At 43.2% G+C, this 16,020-nt stretch overlaps 1 protein-coding gene across 1 annotated transcript in view; it reads right to left on the bottom strand.

The window, feature by feature from the left end:
* LOC135411857 (gamma-aminobutyric acid receptor subunit rho-2) overlaps window positions 1-16,020 on the bottom strand; it is a 38,674-nt gene that overhangs the window by 16,993 nt on the left and 5,661 nt on the right. Inside the window, exons 2-3 of the mRNA XM_064649986.1 lie at window positions 11,191-11,297; window positions 1,474-1,541 (exon numbers count right to left, since the gene is read on the bottom strand). Of these exons, the coding sequence (XP_064506056.1) occupies window positions 1,474-1,541; window positions 11,191-11,297 (175 nt within the window). The remainder of the gene's footprint in view (window positions 1-1,473; window positions 1,542-11,190; window positions 11,298-16,020) is intronic.

Below are 16,020 nucleotides of genomic sequence, written 5' to 3'. Positions count from 1 at the left end.
TGCGGCTCCTGACGCTTCTGTCTGGTGCTTCTTTGGAGCATCTTGTGCCTGCTCAAGCAGTGAGCATGTAAAGACTGCCCAGCTGACAGTACCTGATTTCCGGGCCCACTAACCATTCAGAGCAGTTTGAAATAAGCCCTGCCTGCAGCCTTGCCCTGCCTGCAACTGGCAGCCAAGGAGGGCACCCTGCTGCAGGCACAGGCAGCCCCGGTCCCCTGGCCATGCTAACAGCTTACTGCCCGCTCTCCTCTCTGCAAACACCCATGCCAGGACAGTCTGTTGGAGAAACAAACCAATGAAATTCAGACTGACCTGAGAGACCATTCTTCCACCCCAAATACATATCAGAAACTGCTGTAGAAAGTGCTTGTCATGTGCTGGGAAAATAGGACTATGGAGCTATCAACAGCCAAGGGAGAGAACTGACCACAAAGCTTTCTGGTAGGCAACACTTTTGTTGAAATCAGATGCTCCTGATAGAAATCATTGTGAATTATTTACTAATTAGGTCTCTTTGCTGCTCTGACATTATCTTGATATACTAGAGCCCCAATTCTCCTTGTGGCGGCAATTTCCTATGCTGACACCTCCCTCCTACACACCTCATTGCATGCATACCCCCAAACCCGCTCTTTCAATATCCAGGCAGCCAAGCTCCCTTGTTTAATCCTAGAACACAGAATAGTTTGGGTTGGAAGGGATCTTTAAAGTCATCTACTCCAACCCCTCCAAAGTGGGATGAAGATGTAATTGCACCACAGTAAAAACCACTCAAGCTAAAGCTCTTCCTTTGTGTTTTGTCTAGACCAGAGAAGATAACCAAGAACAGGGAGGAAAAGGCAGAAGGAGGAAGGAACTAAGAAGCTTCCTCTTCTCCTCTATGTTCCTCTTTGCACTTTCCAGTGTTTTTATTCCATTTCCTACAGCAAAGAACAGAACAAAACAAAACCAACAACAACAACAAAAACAAAAACAAAAAACAATAACAATAACAACAACAACAAAAACAAAACAAAAAAAACCACACCCAAAACTAAACCAAAAAATACACAAACCCCCAAACAAACAGACAACACTCCCCCCCAAATGTATATGAATATTCATGTGAACTCAATGTTTCCCTAAGGAAGAAAACTCCTGCAGTAAGCACAGCTTATGTGAACTTCACCTTATACCTTCAAACCTTCATACACAGCTGTTTATACTTTTCACTGTGATAGATCTTTCACAGCACTGATTATTCTCCCATTCAAGGTCGTTTTTTCCTTCATGCTTTTAATCTTTATCTGTAGATACAGAGATAAGCCTCTGATCACCTGGTTTTATCAAGTCTTTGCTTCTGAATATGAGCCTCTGAATTTCACAGATGCTGCCATTACTTTGATCTGACCAATAATTTGAAACCCACAGGTTTCAGGTGGGAACGACATTTTATGACCAGAAGTAATTGAGGCTTAGAAGAGGATTACGTACCATGTCAACTTCAGAAATACTGTCCAAGCTTTCAACTTGCACATCCACCCCAACAGGAATTGCAGGGCCTGAAAGAGAAGGAGATTTAGATATCCAAATAACTGGTCTTTCATATCATCTGCATTTAATTAGCACTATAAAGTGCAAAACATTTCTGAACTTATGTTACACATTTCTGTCAATGGCTCTTCATGAGGGGGCTGGGGTAAGAGTCAGTGAATAACCCTGTAAGGCCCCTTTTGAAACATTGATTATCTTCTCCTTGGCATATACTGCAATGTTGACACTCTGCCCAGCTAATCCGGAGTTTAGATGAAACATTTGCATACATTTTTAAAAACTGAGCCATCCCATCTTAAATTTTAGGCTTTTATGAACAAATTTAGCCCCAAGAAGAGGGGACTGAGATGAAGAAATGGCAAGCAACGAACACTTCCTTGAAGGTTTCTCATTTTTTACCAAAAAGACAAGCTATATTAATCTCTCAAGAGCCCATCACCATTCATATGACTCACTGATGATGTTACTAGTTTTCCACAGCACTTTCAAAATTAGCAAACAAAGAATTCACGAAGAGTAAATAAGCAGAAAATGTCCCATAACAAATGCACACTCTTCTATTATTAGAAACCTCGTATCAAAACTTCACTGTAGGCTGCTGCTCATTAATGATCAGGACCTGGTGAGGTTACTCGTCACCATAGTGTGCCCTCATGCAGCTTTTTCCCATTTCTTGTGGTACGTGCCTACAGAGACGTGCACACCAAGCACAATCCACCAGGGCAGGTTAATAGGAACTGCTGAGGAACAGTCCAGGTGGATCCACTGCCACCTTGTGCTGTCAGTGTGTGGCACTCAGGGCTCACACTGATGAACCGATCCAGCCTATCTCCAGCTTAGGCACTGCCAGTGAGACAGACCCTGCCAAAGGAAACAGAAGCTCTGCAGACATGTCTGGGACTTGCACAACAGAAACGAATTTTCCAAGGACCCTAGTGGCCTCCATGACAATTTGTGAAGATTTGTGAAGTTTTTCAGCACCCCGATTTTCAATCTGATTAGCAGTCAGATGGTATGTGAGAGGCACTACAATCACTTTGTAGACTCAGACCCACACATAGCAGGGCTGGCTGCATGCATGTATTTAGCTAGAGTAGCATCTTCCTTGAGACCACAACCAAGGTCTGAATACACCACGAGCCTAACAAGAGACCAGAAACAGTGTTCTGAGAAAGCAGGGCACTTTTGCAAGCTGCCATCTGTCCTGCTCCGGTACCTGCTGCAGCTTGTACACACTCTCACACGTCTTCAGGGCTTTTGAACACAGCCTTAGGTTTGCCTCTAAATGGAGGAGAAAGCAGAACCAACTCAGCTTCAGTAGGGAAAGGCTATTCAGCATGTCCATGAGACAAGCTGCAACTGGCCCCAGTACAGGTTTGCTAGGGCTTTGATAAGCCAGCTTCACCAAATTACGGTAGAGCATGCTGATGGTGACACTGTCCCCCTTCTGCGTGCACACTTCCAGACTGTTGTGCCCACACCCTCCATCAGTGGTTGTGCTGGGTACAGGCATCCTGAAGGAAGCCCTGTGGGGCAGAACCAGGCTCCTCAGAACCACCAATTCCAATTTAAGTGACTGTTTCCCCAGCAATGAAGCTGAAACTTGGCTAATCCAGCACTCCTAGATGCTCATAAACACTTAACATGTCACATTCAGACACACAGCTGTGCACTTCATACTCTGAAAAAATTGCCATCAAGAATTTGCAACTGAGAGAAAGAATTTCTATATGGCATCCCTCCTGCTCAGTAAAACATGTTTTGTTTTGGTTTTTTAAACAAGGTAGCAAAAAGCACTTTATGTATGGTGATAACAAGCATCTGTTTGTAGTCAATTTTTTAGGTTTTTTTGCCTTTTTTTGTTCAGATACCATATCAAAGTCATACATGGTGAAAAAGAGTCATATATCAAGAAGAGCTTGGGCAGTAATTCAAATACTTACCTATTTGTTTAATGCCTTTAAATACCTAATAGCTCTTCAGTGAGGTCATGTTTGTGACACTTAACTTGGGCGTCTGTTACAGCAAGCCTCAATGCTCAGAGAAAGTCTCTTCAGAAAGACTCCACAGTCCAACATAGCCCATGTCAGGGCAGGCACAAGGATGCCCCCAGCACTGCCTCTGTCTTTTACTGGAGAAAGCATGAGTCATTAATATTACTTATTGTCATATACAGCTGGGGACACTGCAGTAGTGCCCCCAGTGCTTCCAAAAAGCCACGTCATGGTAGCCACAGTGCTAATGGAGAAGACATGGTCTCTGCCAGGATGGCTTCACAGTGAAATGAGGTTGTGCCAGAAGGGGATGGCAGTGGTTGGCTGTGGTACTTCCCACTGCGGCTCCCTGGTGCCGAGGGGCTGGGTGCCCAACACAAGCTGGGCAGTCCCCCACAGCTTCCAGACTGCAAGAGAGGCTCTCTGTGTATGAATCCTGAATTTAGTCTTGATTCAGGAAATCAACACCCACCCAAAGTCTGTTTACTGCTGCAATTTCTATGCCTGTCTGAACAATAATCACAGATTAAAAACAAACAAATAAACAACAAACAACTAAAAACCAAACACACAAACATAGGAACACTGCCAAGTTGGCATATGTCCTGCTGTCCTATTCCTTCCCTATCCACTCTTGAAGATAAAAGACTGTGTCCATATTCTTTTCTTTGTTCATGTTCCTGCATCAAATGCTCAATAACCAGCAAGGACATTGCAAGGACAAGATCTACGGTTCAGTCTGGAGCTGCCATGAAGCTTTATTAAACCCAAAATAAAAGGTGTTCCATGTTAAGCCAGATAGTCTGGAAAGCCCTTGAGAGAAGAGGCCCAAGGCAGTGTTAGGTGTCTGGTACATCAGTGAAACTGCTTTTACTTATTTCTTTTCTGCAGTTAATCATGAATTTGAGGGATGATAAAACAGTGATTGTAATAGAGAGAGGGAGAAATCATTTGAACACGGGACTCAAATGTTTAGATCTTATTATAAGACAGTATGAAGATGAGATTGTAAAACCAACTTATCAGTGGAAATATTTACTCTGCCTTTCCTGGGCAAACTCTTACTACAATCAGCAGGAGCAATCACTGCTTTTCTCTTCTCTCTGCTCCTCATTCAGCACGTGAGGCTGAGGCAATAAGAGAGCACACAAATGGGAATGAGGGCACATTGAGACACCTAGACCCTTTGGAGGAGGCTTAGACAAAAAGTTGGGCTGAGCAGGGAAGGGTGGATGAAGGGCCAGTGGGGACAGCCCAAATGTTGCTGCCTGTGAGCTAATGGCAGGAATACAGTGATCATCAAGTGCTGCTTCAGGTGATGAGCACAACTGAAGCCCTGTCTAGAAATGCTCTCTTTAAACCACAGAAACAAACCCTGGGTTTCCTTAAAGGTATCTTGGCTACAGCACATACCATTGAATTAAATGGCTGTGGATCAGTCACCAGCAATGTCAAGAGATCTTTGCTCTCACTAACCCTTGGAGTCAATTAGGAACTGCTATCTTTTCAATCCTGTCCCTTGGTCAGCTGAACTCTTGAACCACTGAGGCTATAGATGCTTTGCCAAATTCCTTATCAAATTCACTAGGGATGAGCAAAAAGAAAAAAACCCTCTTTACTGAGAGGGAGCAGAGGATAATGAGGGTGTGGATGTGAGGAGACAAGAATAGCTGAGATGGTATACAACACACTGAACTGGTAGACAGAGCAAGTAACTTAGATTACAGCATTAAATGCAGAAAAGCCCTCATCAACCAACTTGTCCTCGTCATAAACAACGTTTTATCAAAATTCACTTTTTCTTCTGAAAAAAGAAATATATAAGGATCATCTTAGAGAATTATAAGCAGGAAAAGACCTGAATACTGTAACACTGGAGAAATCTCAAAGCTCAAGGATGTTCAGTGCTGCACAGGCAGCTAAACAGATCCATGTGAAAGCTGTGGATTTGGTTGACTAAAGGAAGCAGTAGTACTTTGCTCGAAGACTGCAGTCCAGCAAAGCTTTTCAGCTCATACTTTATAGTCTCTGAAAAGTATCAGCCAAATTCATGGAATTATTCAAATTAAACAAGTATTTATAGATCAAGGTCTAGAGATAACTTGTATAACCTTCAACTAGAGCATTTCTTCCAGAAACAGCAAAGATGTCAACATTTATTATCCCCCATCACTGTCCACAGAAATATCTTGCAGAACACAAATCCTAATTCAGCAGGACTTATACAACCAGAAAACAAACAGTGGACTCTTAAAGCTTCATAAAAATCACAGGTTTCTGCTTACAACACAGAAATGAACCCACCAATAAACAATTCCCCTTGCACCTCAGACACAGAACAGTGGCAGTTTTCAGGTAAGCTCAAGACACTCACACAATCATTAGCAAATGTGACAATATAAAAATTGAAAATGGAAAATCGGAGATTTCCCTTTTGAAGGAGGTGTGTTAAGAGAGGATTTAAGTGACCTGAAGCACAGACCGAGGCTGATGGGAGTGCTTCTGCTTTCTCCCTTTCTTGGACAGTATCCACTAGCCCCACAATTTCTGCATAGGGTTTACATATAACATGATGGAGCATCCTCGCAGCTTCTCACTGTAAAGGTACTGCCTTCTGAAAATGAATTCATATTTGGAATCCACTCACAGACATACATCATGCCTTATTATTGTAAATTCCTGCACATCACTGTTTGTTCCACCCCAGTCTCTGCACCTAAAAACACTCACCAAGGAGCAGCGTGAAATCTTCAAAGGGTGAGTCACTTCCCAGTCAGAACTGGGCACAAACACGGTTTTTTATTTCTGAACACTGGAGCAGGCTTTGGAAGATAGGGAAGAGCATGCTACCATGAAGATGCCTGGAGTCAGTTTTCCACCCAGCTCTGAGACTAAAGCTTTGTGACATTTCTTTATTTTTTCTCTTTGGCAGTGCTTTCAAAGGCTCATTGTTTCCTTCTGAGACAGTATCTTTGTTCGCTCATGTATCTTTGGAGGAGTGAGGCACATGTAGGCCCTGAGATAAAAATATCTACATGGGAAATTAGTAGGTTTGAGACTTCTTTACTGACAGATGTCTCGTGCACACCCAGGGAGGCTTCAAACATCCATAAGAGATCCCATGCCCTCAAGCTGCAAGACAGTTTTCAGTGTATCTTCATGCGTGTGTGTGTGTTCATATACATACATATTTACTTTTTAATGAATATGTGTATGAATGGGTCCTCTTAGATGTGGGCAGCTTCCAGGCAGCCATGACCAGGATATGTTCATCACCTGCCTCATGACAGCAGAGAGCTTCATTCCTCTGCATCTCACTGACAGCTGTTCATTAGCAGCGAAGCAAGTTTTATTCCGGCCCTTGACAGTAACTCTAAGTGAACTACTTGTGCCTTATGCACCCCACTATTCATCCATCGTGGCAAAAATACTTCCCAGAAAGGGAAGCAAGGACCAGCTGAAGTTAGGCTACTAAGCTACGAGCAAATATAATAAAAGTAAAGCATTAGGCTAGCCCTCGATAAAGAAGATACAGCTATTTTAAGTATCAACTAAAGCTGCTTATTCATGGGCTCCCTGTAAAATATGAGATGTCATAGATGAAATGCTTAAAATGGGTGTTTAAGGAAGGCAGTAAAACAAACATTTACATAATCTTTAAAAATTAATAATAGTAAATAATACCTGAACATCTGCTAGCTAGAACAAGGTCACTGACATGGAGATAACTCCCGAAGGGTCAAAAACCCTGCAGTCTCTTTTAGCTTATTGAGTCTCTTTGACCATCAACAAAGCAAAAAACTTTGTCATTGCCTCTGTACCCAGTCGCCTGTCTCTAATGGGCTGGGAGCAGGCAAGACAACCATGTTTATCGGGCTGTTAATAACACAACTTACACAACATTTGTTTACTCACTTGCTCTTTACAAAGGTACTTCTTCTTGGAAAACCTTTCACCTTTCTCTAATGTTGGTTTTTTTTTTTTTCATTTCATCTTGCATAACCCTAGCCTGTGCCCAGTGGTCAGCTGTGTTGAGCTGGCAGCTTGCTGACTGTCCTCTGCAGACCAGCAAGAGTCACCGTGGCCATCATTAAGCAGCTCACACCCCAGCCCCTTTTTAGTTTAAAGTTCAATAGTGAAGTTGTAAATTGGTCCACCAAACCTGGTAACCATCACGTTTACAGTACTGGGTTTCTCTTTAGTCTAATGCCACTCAAAATCTCCTCATTATATTATTTATGTTTTCCAAAATTGAAGTACCTTTCCCACCTGCACCATAACATCACAAGCCCAATGCAACACCACAAGGCTGGAATCTCTATTAGACCATGGTCCTTGAACTGCTCTCAGAGAGGGTCTTAGGGCAGTGACTGGTTACAGCCACGTGCCGCCCCAGAGGCTCCTCTTCTCTGCTTCCACAATACAAAAGCCTTTTTATCCTATGCAGGTCAGACCACCTCAGTTTGACTGACATTGCCACAGGAAAAAAATGGAAGGACTCACAGTCCATAGCAAATCACTGTGACTGCCTGACAAATAACATTACAGACGAGAGTATGAGGATTGCCTCTTACCAGGTTTGTTCCCATCAGGCTTATCATCTGTCACTAAAAACACACTGCATAATTCTGCAGGGGTGCAAGAACTTGTAGCACCCTCTATCTCTGTGTAAGACATGCTTTCCAAGACTGGAGCCTCAATGAAGCTGTTTCCATGCTTTGTTCCTTATCACATGCAACTTTGGCACAACTTTGCTAATCCCACATCTTTGTCCCAAGAACCTCTCTAAATTAAGGAGGTTTTAAGCAAAAATTAAAAAAAAACCCTATGTTTTTCCTTTATAAACAAAGGCACCTTCTCTGTAAAGGCTGTTAGGATATTTCTCAATTTTATAAATATTAGTAGAAGACTTTTGGCTCTAGAAGTATCTTACGCTGTGATGGCAGTTAGCATGGGAAAACAAGACAAGAGGGAGATTAAAATGTAGTTGTATTAGCACAGGAAGAGTGACTCTGTAATTATGTATGTATGTTTGGTGTGATGTGCACAAAAGTGTTCCTCACAGACTCTGTGATACTGATGAACATAGTAAAAATTGGATTTGTTTCCAGAAATATAATCCAGTGGTGTCACTGAGCACCAAAACCTAAACCATCAGCACAACAGAATAAATCCCCATAGCTTTCCCACAGACATCATGCCCTGACATATATCCAGACAGGGGAAAAAAGTTTTAAAAATCGGTGTGGCTCCACAGCTATCTCCAACTGAGTCATGGGAAGGAGTCCAAATCTCATCCTAGAGAAGCCCTGTCATCCCACCCTCTCAGACTCAGGATCCAGCAGGTCTTTTGTCCGGAGTGGTAACAGCTGCAGAGAGGACAGATTGGCAGGCTCCAGTCTTCCAGTTTGTCCACATTAGGCACTCAGAAGTCATCAGCCAAGCTCCAAAAACTGAGGTTGGTTTAAAAAAAATAAATCTGAAAACCTAACACCGCAGCCTCTGAGCTTATAGCAGGGCAGGGCATACCTGACATTTAGGGATGCACATACACTTCAGTGAACTCACTCAAGAGAACACAGTATCTGCTTCTCAGTGTCCAGTCTGTTAGGGAAGTTGAAGCAGAGCAAATCAGCAATCCCTCTTCATGTGTGCGAAATCACACAGCTGCCTATCCACCTTCAGAACACAACATACTAGGGACAGAAATCAATGAAGTGTTGATCAAAATCAGTGAATTGTTAATACCAGCACTGGAAGTCTTCAAGGTCAGGTTGCATGGAGCTTTGAGCAACCTGGTCTAGCAGAAAGTGTCCCTGCTCATGGCAGGGGGTTTGGAACTAGGTGATCTTTAAGGTCTCTTCCAAATCAAACCATTCTGTGTTTCTGTGACGAAGTGCTGCTATGCCAGGCAAGTTGTACGGGATCACCACTATCCATGAAGGAGCAGCATGCCAACAAAAAAAAGCCAGACTGAAAGCAGTGGACATCCAGCTAACGCCTCACAGGTCCAGGCTTTGTGGACAGAAGATTAAAAAAAAAGAAGCCTAGAAAGTCAGGTAAAGAAAACAAAGACCAATAACCGAACAAACAGGGGTTAAGCCCACAGAGTGGTTGGCTGGACACTCCTGACAGTGACCATCTCACCCTGGAACCAGGAGGATTTAGGTGAGTCCATGAAACCAATCTCATGTCTCCCCGGTCTTTTCATTTTTCAGAAGCCAGGTTCCTTCCCAAACCCACTTTGCTGAAAGGCTCACCTTCCCAAAGAAGCAACCTGGCAGGAAAAGAAATGCCAGGGATTATCTCCCTTTCCCTAACCAGAGGCTGGTGCAGCAGTATCACTGGAGTATCACCTGCTCCATCTGGAGCAGGTGGAGGACCTGAGAGCAGCTCATTCACCACCATTTTTACAGCCGAGTCATAAAGGAGCAGGAGCAGGTTTCATGTCCAGTGCCTCTAGAGACAGCTCCCAGACCTCAGCCCTGAGCCTCAGCTGCACCCCATGGCTTGTCAGGTGTATTCACACCAGTCCGAGGAGATCTGCCTATGCTCCACCCAGAGGGCAAATTAAGGCAAATTCTTCAACCCTAGAAATAGCAGATCAAGTTTAATACTGATTAGCAAAAGAAGTTTTACCTCCAGTGGTCAGGCTGGACTGCAACTTGCTGGTAAATAACAGTGGGGGGCAGGTAGGAATCACTGGTGATGACAGATTTGAACTCTGGAGTCTGGAGATAATACATATACATTGTGAGCATGGGGACAGCACTGTGCTCTTAGAACAGCACATCTGCACTGTGGGGAGAGAAACATCTTTCAAGTCACACCAGGGATGAGCAGGTCCAAGAAGTTCCATTCTACAGATGAGGTGCAAAAGGCAAAACACCTGTGTGTCTCACCGGACAGGGAGAGGTAGCACTTCACCCTAGATGGCCAATCGACAAAGGATGCAATATTAGCCATTCAATGAAATCTACAGAAAACTGTCCTTAGCTCTGAAGTGGCTTGGTTATTGATCTAATCAGAAGAGTATTTTCCATACTGGTATTCCAGCACACTTTTATTCAGATACTCTCTTACCTCTGCAGTGGTGAGCCTAGCAAGGTCAGCCAAGCGCATTCCTGTAACTGGGTGTGACAGAAGGCAGAAGTGAAGGACACAGAGGACTCTTCCACTCCTTTAGTTGTCTTACAGAGTTTGAGACAAGATTTTATCTGGATGAAAGGGCTCCATTTTCTCCTAGCAAGGATGGGATGCGATACACCTAATGAGTTCTTTATTTTGCAATTTGATAATATCAGCTGAAAAACTCATTGAAACTTCACAACTACAAGTGAATGCTAAAACCTGCAGCTTGCTCCTCTTCTCAGTAGAGTGAAACACTTACTGGCAGGGTCCATCCTGAGCTCTGGGGAATTACAGCCAAAAAAAGTCAACTGCAGCAACAGGAAGGAATGTAGGAACTGTACAGAGCACAGAGGGCTATGAGATGAGCATGAGACCTCTCTGATTTGGCACCAAGTCCCTTCCCTTCTCACTGGTGCACTTGGCCAGAGGTTTGGTGTTTTCCTTGTTTCTTTTTAAATGAGATTGTTAATTAGATAATTAGATTATTTTTAATTAAATGAACATGAAAACAAGAGAACCATTTTATTCTCACCTCCAAAAGCTGGCCGCATGGTGAAGTCATGTTCATCGACTCTGAGAAGCTGTTCTGTCTTTCCTTTCCAAGCTTTGGTCAAGTCATGGTTCTTCTTAAAGATGTGACTGCAAAAGACAGCAACAGCGTTGGTCCAATATCTCTGTGCCCGAGCTACAGCTGACTTCTGCCAGCCCAGTTTTGGACCTACAGGAGCAGCAGCTTTGTAGGCACAGTCTGAGGAAGGGAAGCAGGAAGGCTGCCAGCACCACGGCATGGACACAGCACCGCCTTTCCACAGCACTTTGTGCCTCCACAAGTGCCCTGCTGTCTGTGCCCCACTCCAAGATGGACGGGGCGCTCCCTTCACCCCAGACACCACGGCTCCCAGGGAGGCACAAGGCTGAGAGAACAGCATCTCATAGAGGAGCTGGGATGCAGCAAATGTCACGGCTCAGAGCAAGCAACAGCAGAAGCAGCTGGCTGCCCCCACATTACCTGGCCAGGATTTGGCCAGGTACCAAGGAACATTGTCATGAGAAAGCTCTTTTCGGTGGTGGTCACGCAATGTCATACACTTCCGAGTGAACTTCACTTCAGTGCCAGCAGTTTGTGTGGACAGAGGGTTTGCTTTGTCTTCTGGCTTTCAGCAATAACAAAACCACCCATTCCTCCCTTCAATAGCAGGAAAAGAAGAGTTTTAGCTAAAGAAGTCTGCAATCCTTCACTTTTCCGAATATTAAGGTAGGAAAAATTCTAACCTTTTATTTAATACATTATATGATAACAGTAGAACAAGGATGACAACAAACCCCTGAGAAAAGTGCAAGACAGTCTCTAAAATCACCTAGGGGGATAACTACCCGGCAGACAAACATACATTTCTGGAAGAAAATCCAGATCAGCATCTCTGGCTGTTCTCCAGTGGTGCAGGATGGAGAACTTGGACCATTAAGGTTCCTCCCTCTGCTCCGGATGTAAGATACAACAAAGTTACAAATATTGCTGCAATGAGCTGTTTGTCAGTAACTTACTAAAAGTAACAATGATAAAGAGAAAGAACTTTATACAAAAGGGTTCAGATTCCTTTTCCTGTGCAAAAGAAATATTACTGAATATAAAGAAAAAAATCTTGGAGAAAAAATAAAGAGACTACTTAGGCTTAAAATCTTGGTCAAAAATTCAGAGCTTACAAAACAATCACCACACTCATAAGAGTGGCTGTGGAAAGTGATGTGCTTGGCCTCATTAAAATACAAAGCATGATGAGTATGAGGCAAAGGGAGCAAAAATTATAAATCACAAATCAGAAGAAAAGTTTCCCATCAGAGCGCTCATTTCAGGAAAGAAACTATGAAATCTAGGGGGTGTTGATAGCTGCCACTCACATCAATAACCCATTTACTTTAGTAAGGAGGTGAAAAGGAAGCAATAAAATTTGAAAATAAATATATCAAATGGATGTTTTGAGGGAATATAACCCCTTGTGCTCCAGGACACATGCTACATAGAAAACATTGGACCCTTCTTACATCACCTTGGGCTCCTGTTTCAGTCAGGATTTCAGAGCATCTCTCTCCCTGCTGGCTGTGAAATAGAGCCAGCTGGAGCAAGCGTGCTTGGCACAGCTGCATTAATGGTTACCTAAAAGCAGAGTGTCAAACCAAGTCCAGTCACTAATGGGAATGGTTGGAGGCAAAAGTTTGGCTTTTAACTGCTTGCTGCAGGGGGAAAACTTTGCTTCTCTGCAAAGGTTAGGGCTGCTGCCAAAGTGCTCTGCTTTGTCATCCGCAGTACTGCCCCTATGCCTGAAAAGCTGGAAGTGGGGAAGCAGGATCTTCCTGTGTCTGCTTGATTTTAATTATCTGGGAAAGGCCAAAGTACCACTGAATGTTCAATCAAGTCTCTCTTCTCAAAGTATGGGGAAAAAAAAATCTAATTAAAAATCCAATAAAACTTTGGATTGCCCGCTGTATGAGGAATTAGTACGGAAAACCCTGGCAGTATTACAGTGCCATCTTCTAAATCGATGGCTCAGCCTCACTGAAATGCTGTGCTTTGATCAATTCTTTTAAAAATCATCAAACAGCAAAAAACACACAGGAGAGCTGCTGAGACCAGTCTGTGGCCACTGAGGCTTCAGAGGGCTGGCTGGGGACACAGACACTGTCTCAGGAAGGAAACAGGTTTTCAGGCGCGTCCTTAGCCAGGAGTTGTATTTAATAGCCAGCATTTAATCATCAGTTCATGCCCAGTCCTTCAGGTATGTGATGGACAATTCAGACTTTATAGATAGAGTTCTGTCATTTCCTTTCTAACCAACTTAATCCATTTACAAAGATTTTGTACCAAGATATTTGTAATGACAGAAAGTCTATACAGCCTACGAAATGTGCAACTGCTTTTGTCTATTTAATCCAATTCAAGACCAAATTTGTTTGAAAAATAAAAATCTTTAAAACATTGTTTGACATCAACTACGGCAGTATCTTCTGACCCTCTCCAGAAGGTACCCCACGCCACCCCCATCACTGACGGGCATAGGGAGCACATCATTACCTGCAGCAAAAGTAACACTAGCTGCCAGTGCAGAGCTGAAGGATGCATTGAATACTGCTGCCCATCGGGCACCTTTACTGACAATCTGATCACTGCTATCTCAGAAATCCTCCCCAATGTATTTATAGTCTTTAGCATTTCTGATTACAGATTTCTCAGGGTTCCTTTCAGCTTTATGCACTCTCTGTCATTCACCACTATTCGTTTAAAGCCACCCATTGCCACATCTCTTTTTTTGCCAAGTTTTTCATATATAATTTTACTGCTGTTTGTACTTCATTCAAAGGGGATGAATTTGATAAATCTGACTTTTGTGAGGAATTGTTCCTGTTTACAGAGGAGAGAAGGGGACAGGTATCTCACTGAACTTGAGTAAAGGCTTCTCTATTATTGCCCTATTTTTTTTAATATATATTTTCCTTTCCAGTCACTTTTATTCAGAATTGTTCTCAATTGCATAAAATGCTTCTTCTATATCAAGGAAAATTAATTATTGATGGCATGAGAAATTAAAGATAACAGCTCAGCAGGACTCAGAAAAGTGGGTATCTCTGCAGACATTCAGATTTTTCAGAGCAAGATAAAAAAACTTATCAAATTGGAAACAGTCCTCATGCCACAGGGTGTAAGGCAATGGCTAAGTAGTGAGCGTGAAAGCGAACGTGATCTTCATCCCGAGCATGGCACAGCTGTTGGCAGCCAGTGTCTGAGAGGTATCTGCACCTTCCTCTGGGAAATTCAGCATTGTCTTTGGTCACAAAATGGTATCTCATGGTCATGGGACCTTGCTTCCAATTACCTCTTGGGATTCAGAAAAGTATTGATACTGTTTCAAAGAAATCTTACCTCACCGGTATATTCTCTGGGGGAAAAAAAATCTCAAAGTGCATTAGTTGAAGGTGTCATTTACTTTGTGTAGCAGCCACAGCAAGGTGGAGGAGATCTGCACACTGTGTAAACCCAGCACCAAGAAAGTACAAAAATCAACAAAACGTGACTGCTGCAAAGATCTAGAAGCTAAACGAAAAACAGAAGGTACAAGAACAGTTTGTGACTGTCATTAACAACTAGCTCGCTCCTAGATGAGCATTCCAAATTTATTATCTTCATTATGCTGTGAGTGTATCCCACATAGATGTGTATCTTTAATCTTAATGTACGTGGATCACACGGGATCAGATGCGGCTAAGAAATTTCTGACAAGCTGGAAACCTCAAGGTCCTCGATTTTGTCAAAGTCTCTTTCCATTGCCTGTCAGGGCCACCAATTCAAGTATTAGAGGAGCCCTCGCTGCTCAGAAGCCCTGGCATCTCCACAATAAGACAGGTCTATCTTGGTTTGCATGGATGGCCACACCATGGGACAGATCACACCATCTCACCAGGGGAGAGATACTCTGTTGCCCAACTTCTGGATGTAACACTTAAATCATCTGTAAGTTTATGTTCAAAGCAGGAAAGAAGGTGATTTTCCATGCCAGCTTTCTAGAAAAACTAAACCAGACTCTGGAAAATGATGGCACAAGATCAAAGGGTGTGCACAATCACTGCTATTGTACAGATTTTCTCCCTGCTTTTGTTTCACTGCTGTGACGCTGCAGTGTTGGGGAAAAGATCCCAGAAGACATTAAACCTCGCACAACTAGAGGTTCTGCAATGCCCTGGACTTGAGTCCCAGACAAGCAACACACCTGTAAAAAATGTTTATCAACATTTTAATCACTGAGCCACTTACTAAAAATTTTCTGAGAAACCACCATAGAGCAGAGGGATTCTGTAGGGCCTGGGAGGTACCACAGGCTAGAGGACATGTCTGCATTATCTGGTTGAAAAACGTGATAAAAATGCAGCTCTGCAAGGAAATAGAGGGAAGTCACTGCCAGCAGTAGCAGTTTCAGCAGGGATCACTAGACCCCTTACTCCAGTGGACTGCTGTTTGGAAGAACAGTCTATGTGCTGAGCCTTGTGCTGCCATGCCCTGATGGTCATCTTCTGCTTCTGGGTCCCAAACTAGGACTCGCATGTAGCATACCCTGAAAACTGCATCTCTAATGAAATCACTTACCATTTCCAAAAATCTTGGCAGGAAGTCTTTAGCTAACAAAAAGCTCAAAGCCACTTCTATTTCAAAGGCACAATGTTTCTGCTGATTGAAGCACGAGGCTTCGCATGGAAGGAGAGAGGAACAGGCAGACTTGGAGTTAGGTGGGTGTAGGTTGCTGGAAACACGGCATTCACTGGCACAATCCAGGTGGTAAATTGAGTTCTCAATTTATGCAGAGCAATACACATT

The sequence above is a fragment of the Pseudopipra pipra genome, chromosome 3, assembly GCF_036250125.1.
Source record: "Pseudopipra pipra isolate bDixPip1 chromosome 3, bDixPip1.hap1, whole genome shotgun sequence".
Lineage (NCBI taxonomy): Eukaryota > Metazoa > Chordata > Aves > Passeriformes > Pipridae > Pseudopipra > Pseudopipra pipra.
Note: the sequence above shows the minus strand (reverse complement) of the source record. Positions and strands in the feature narration are given on the sequence as shown.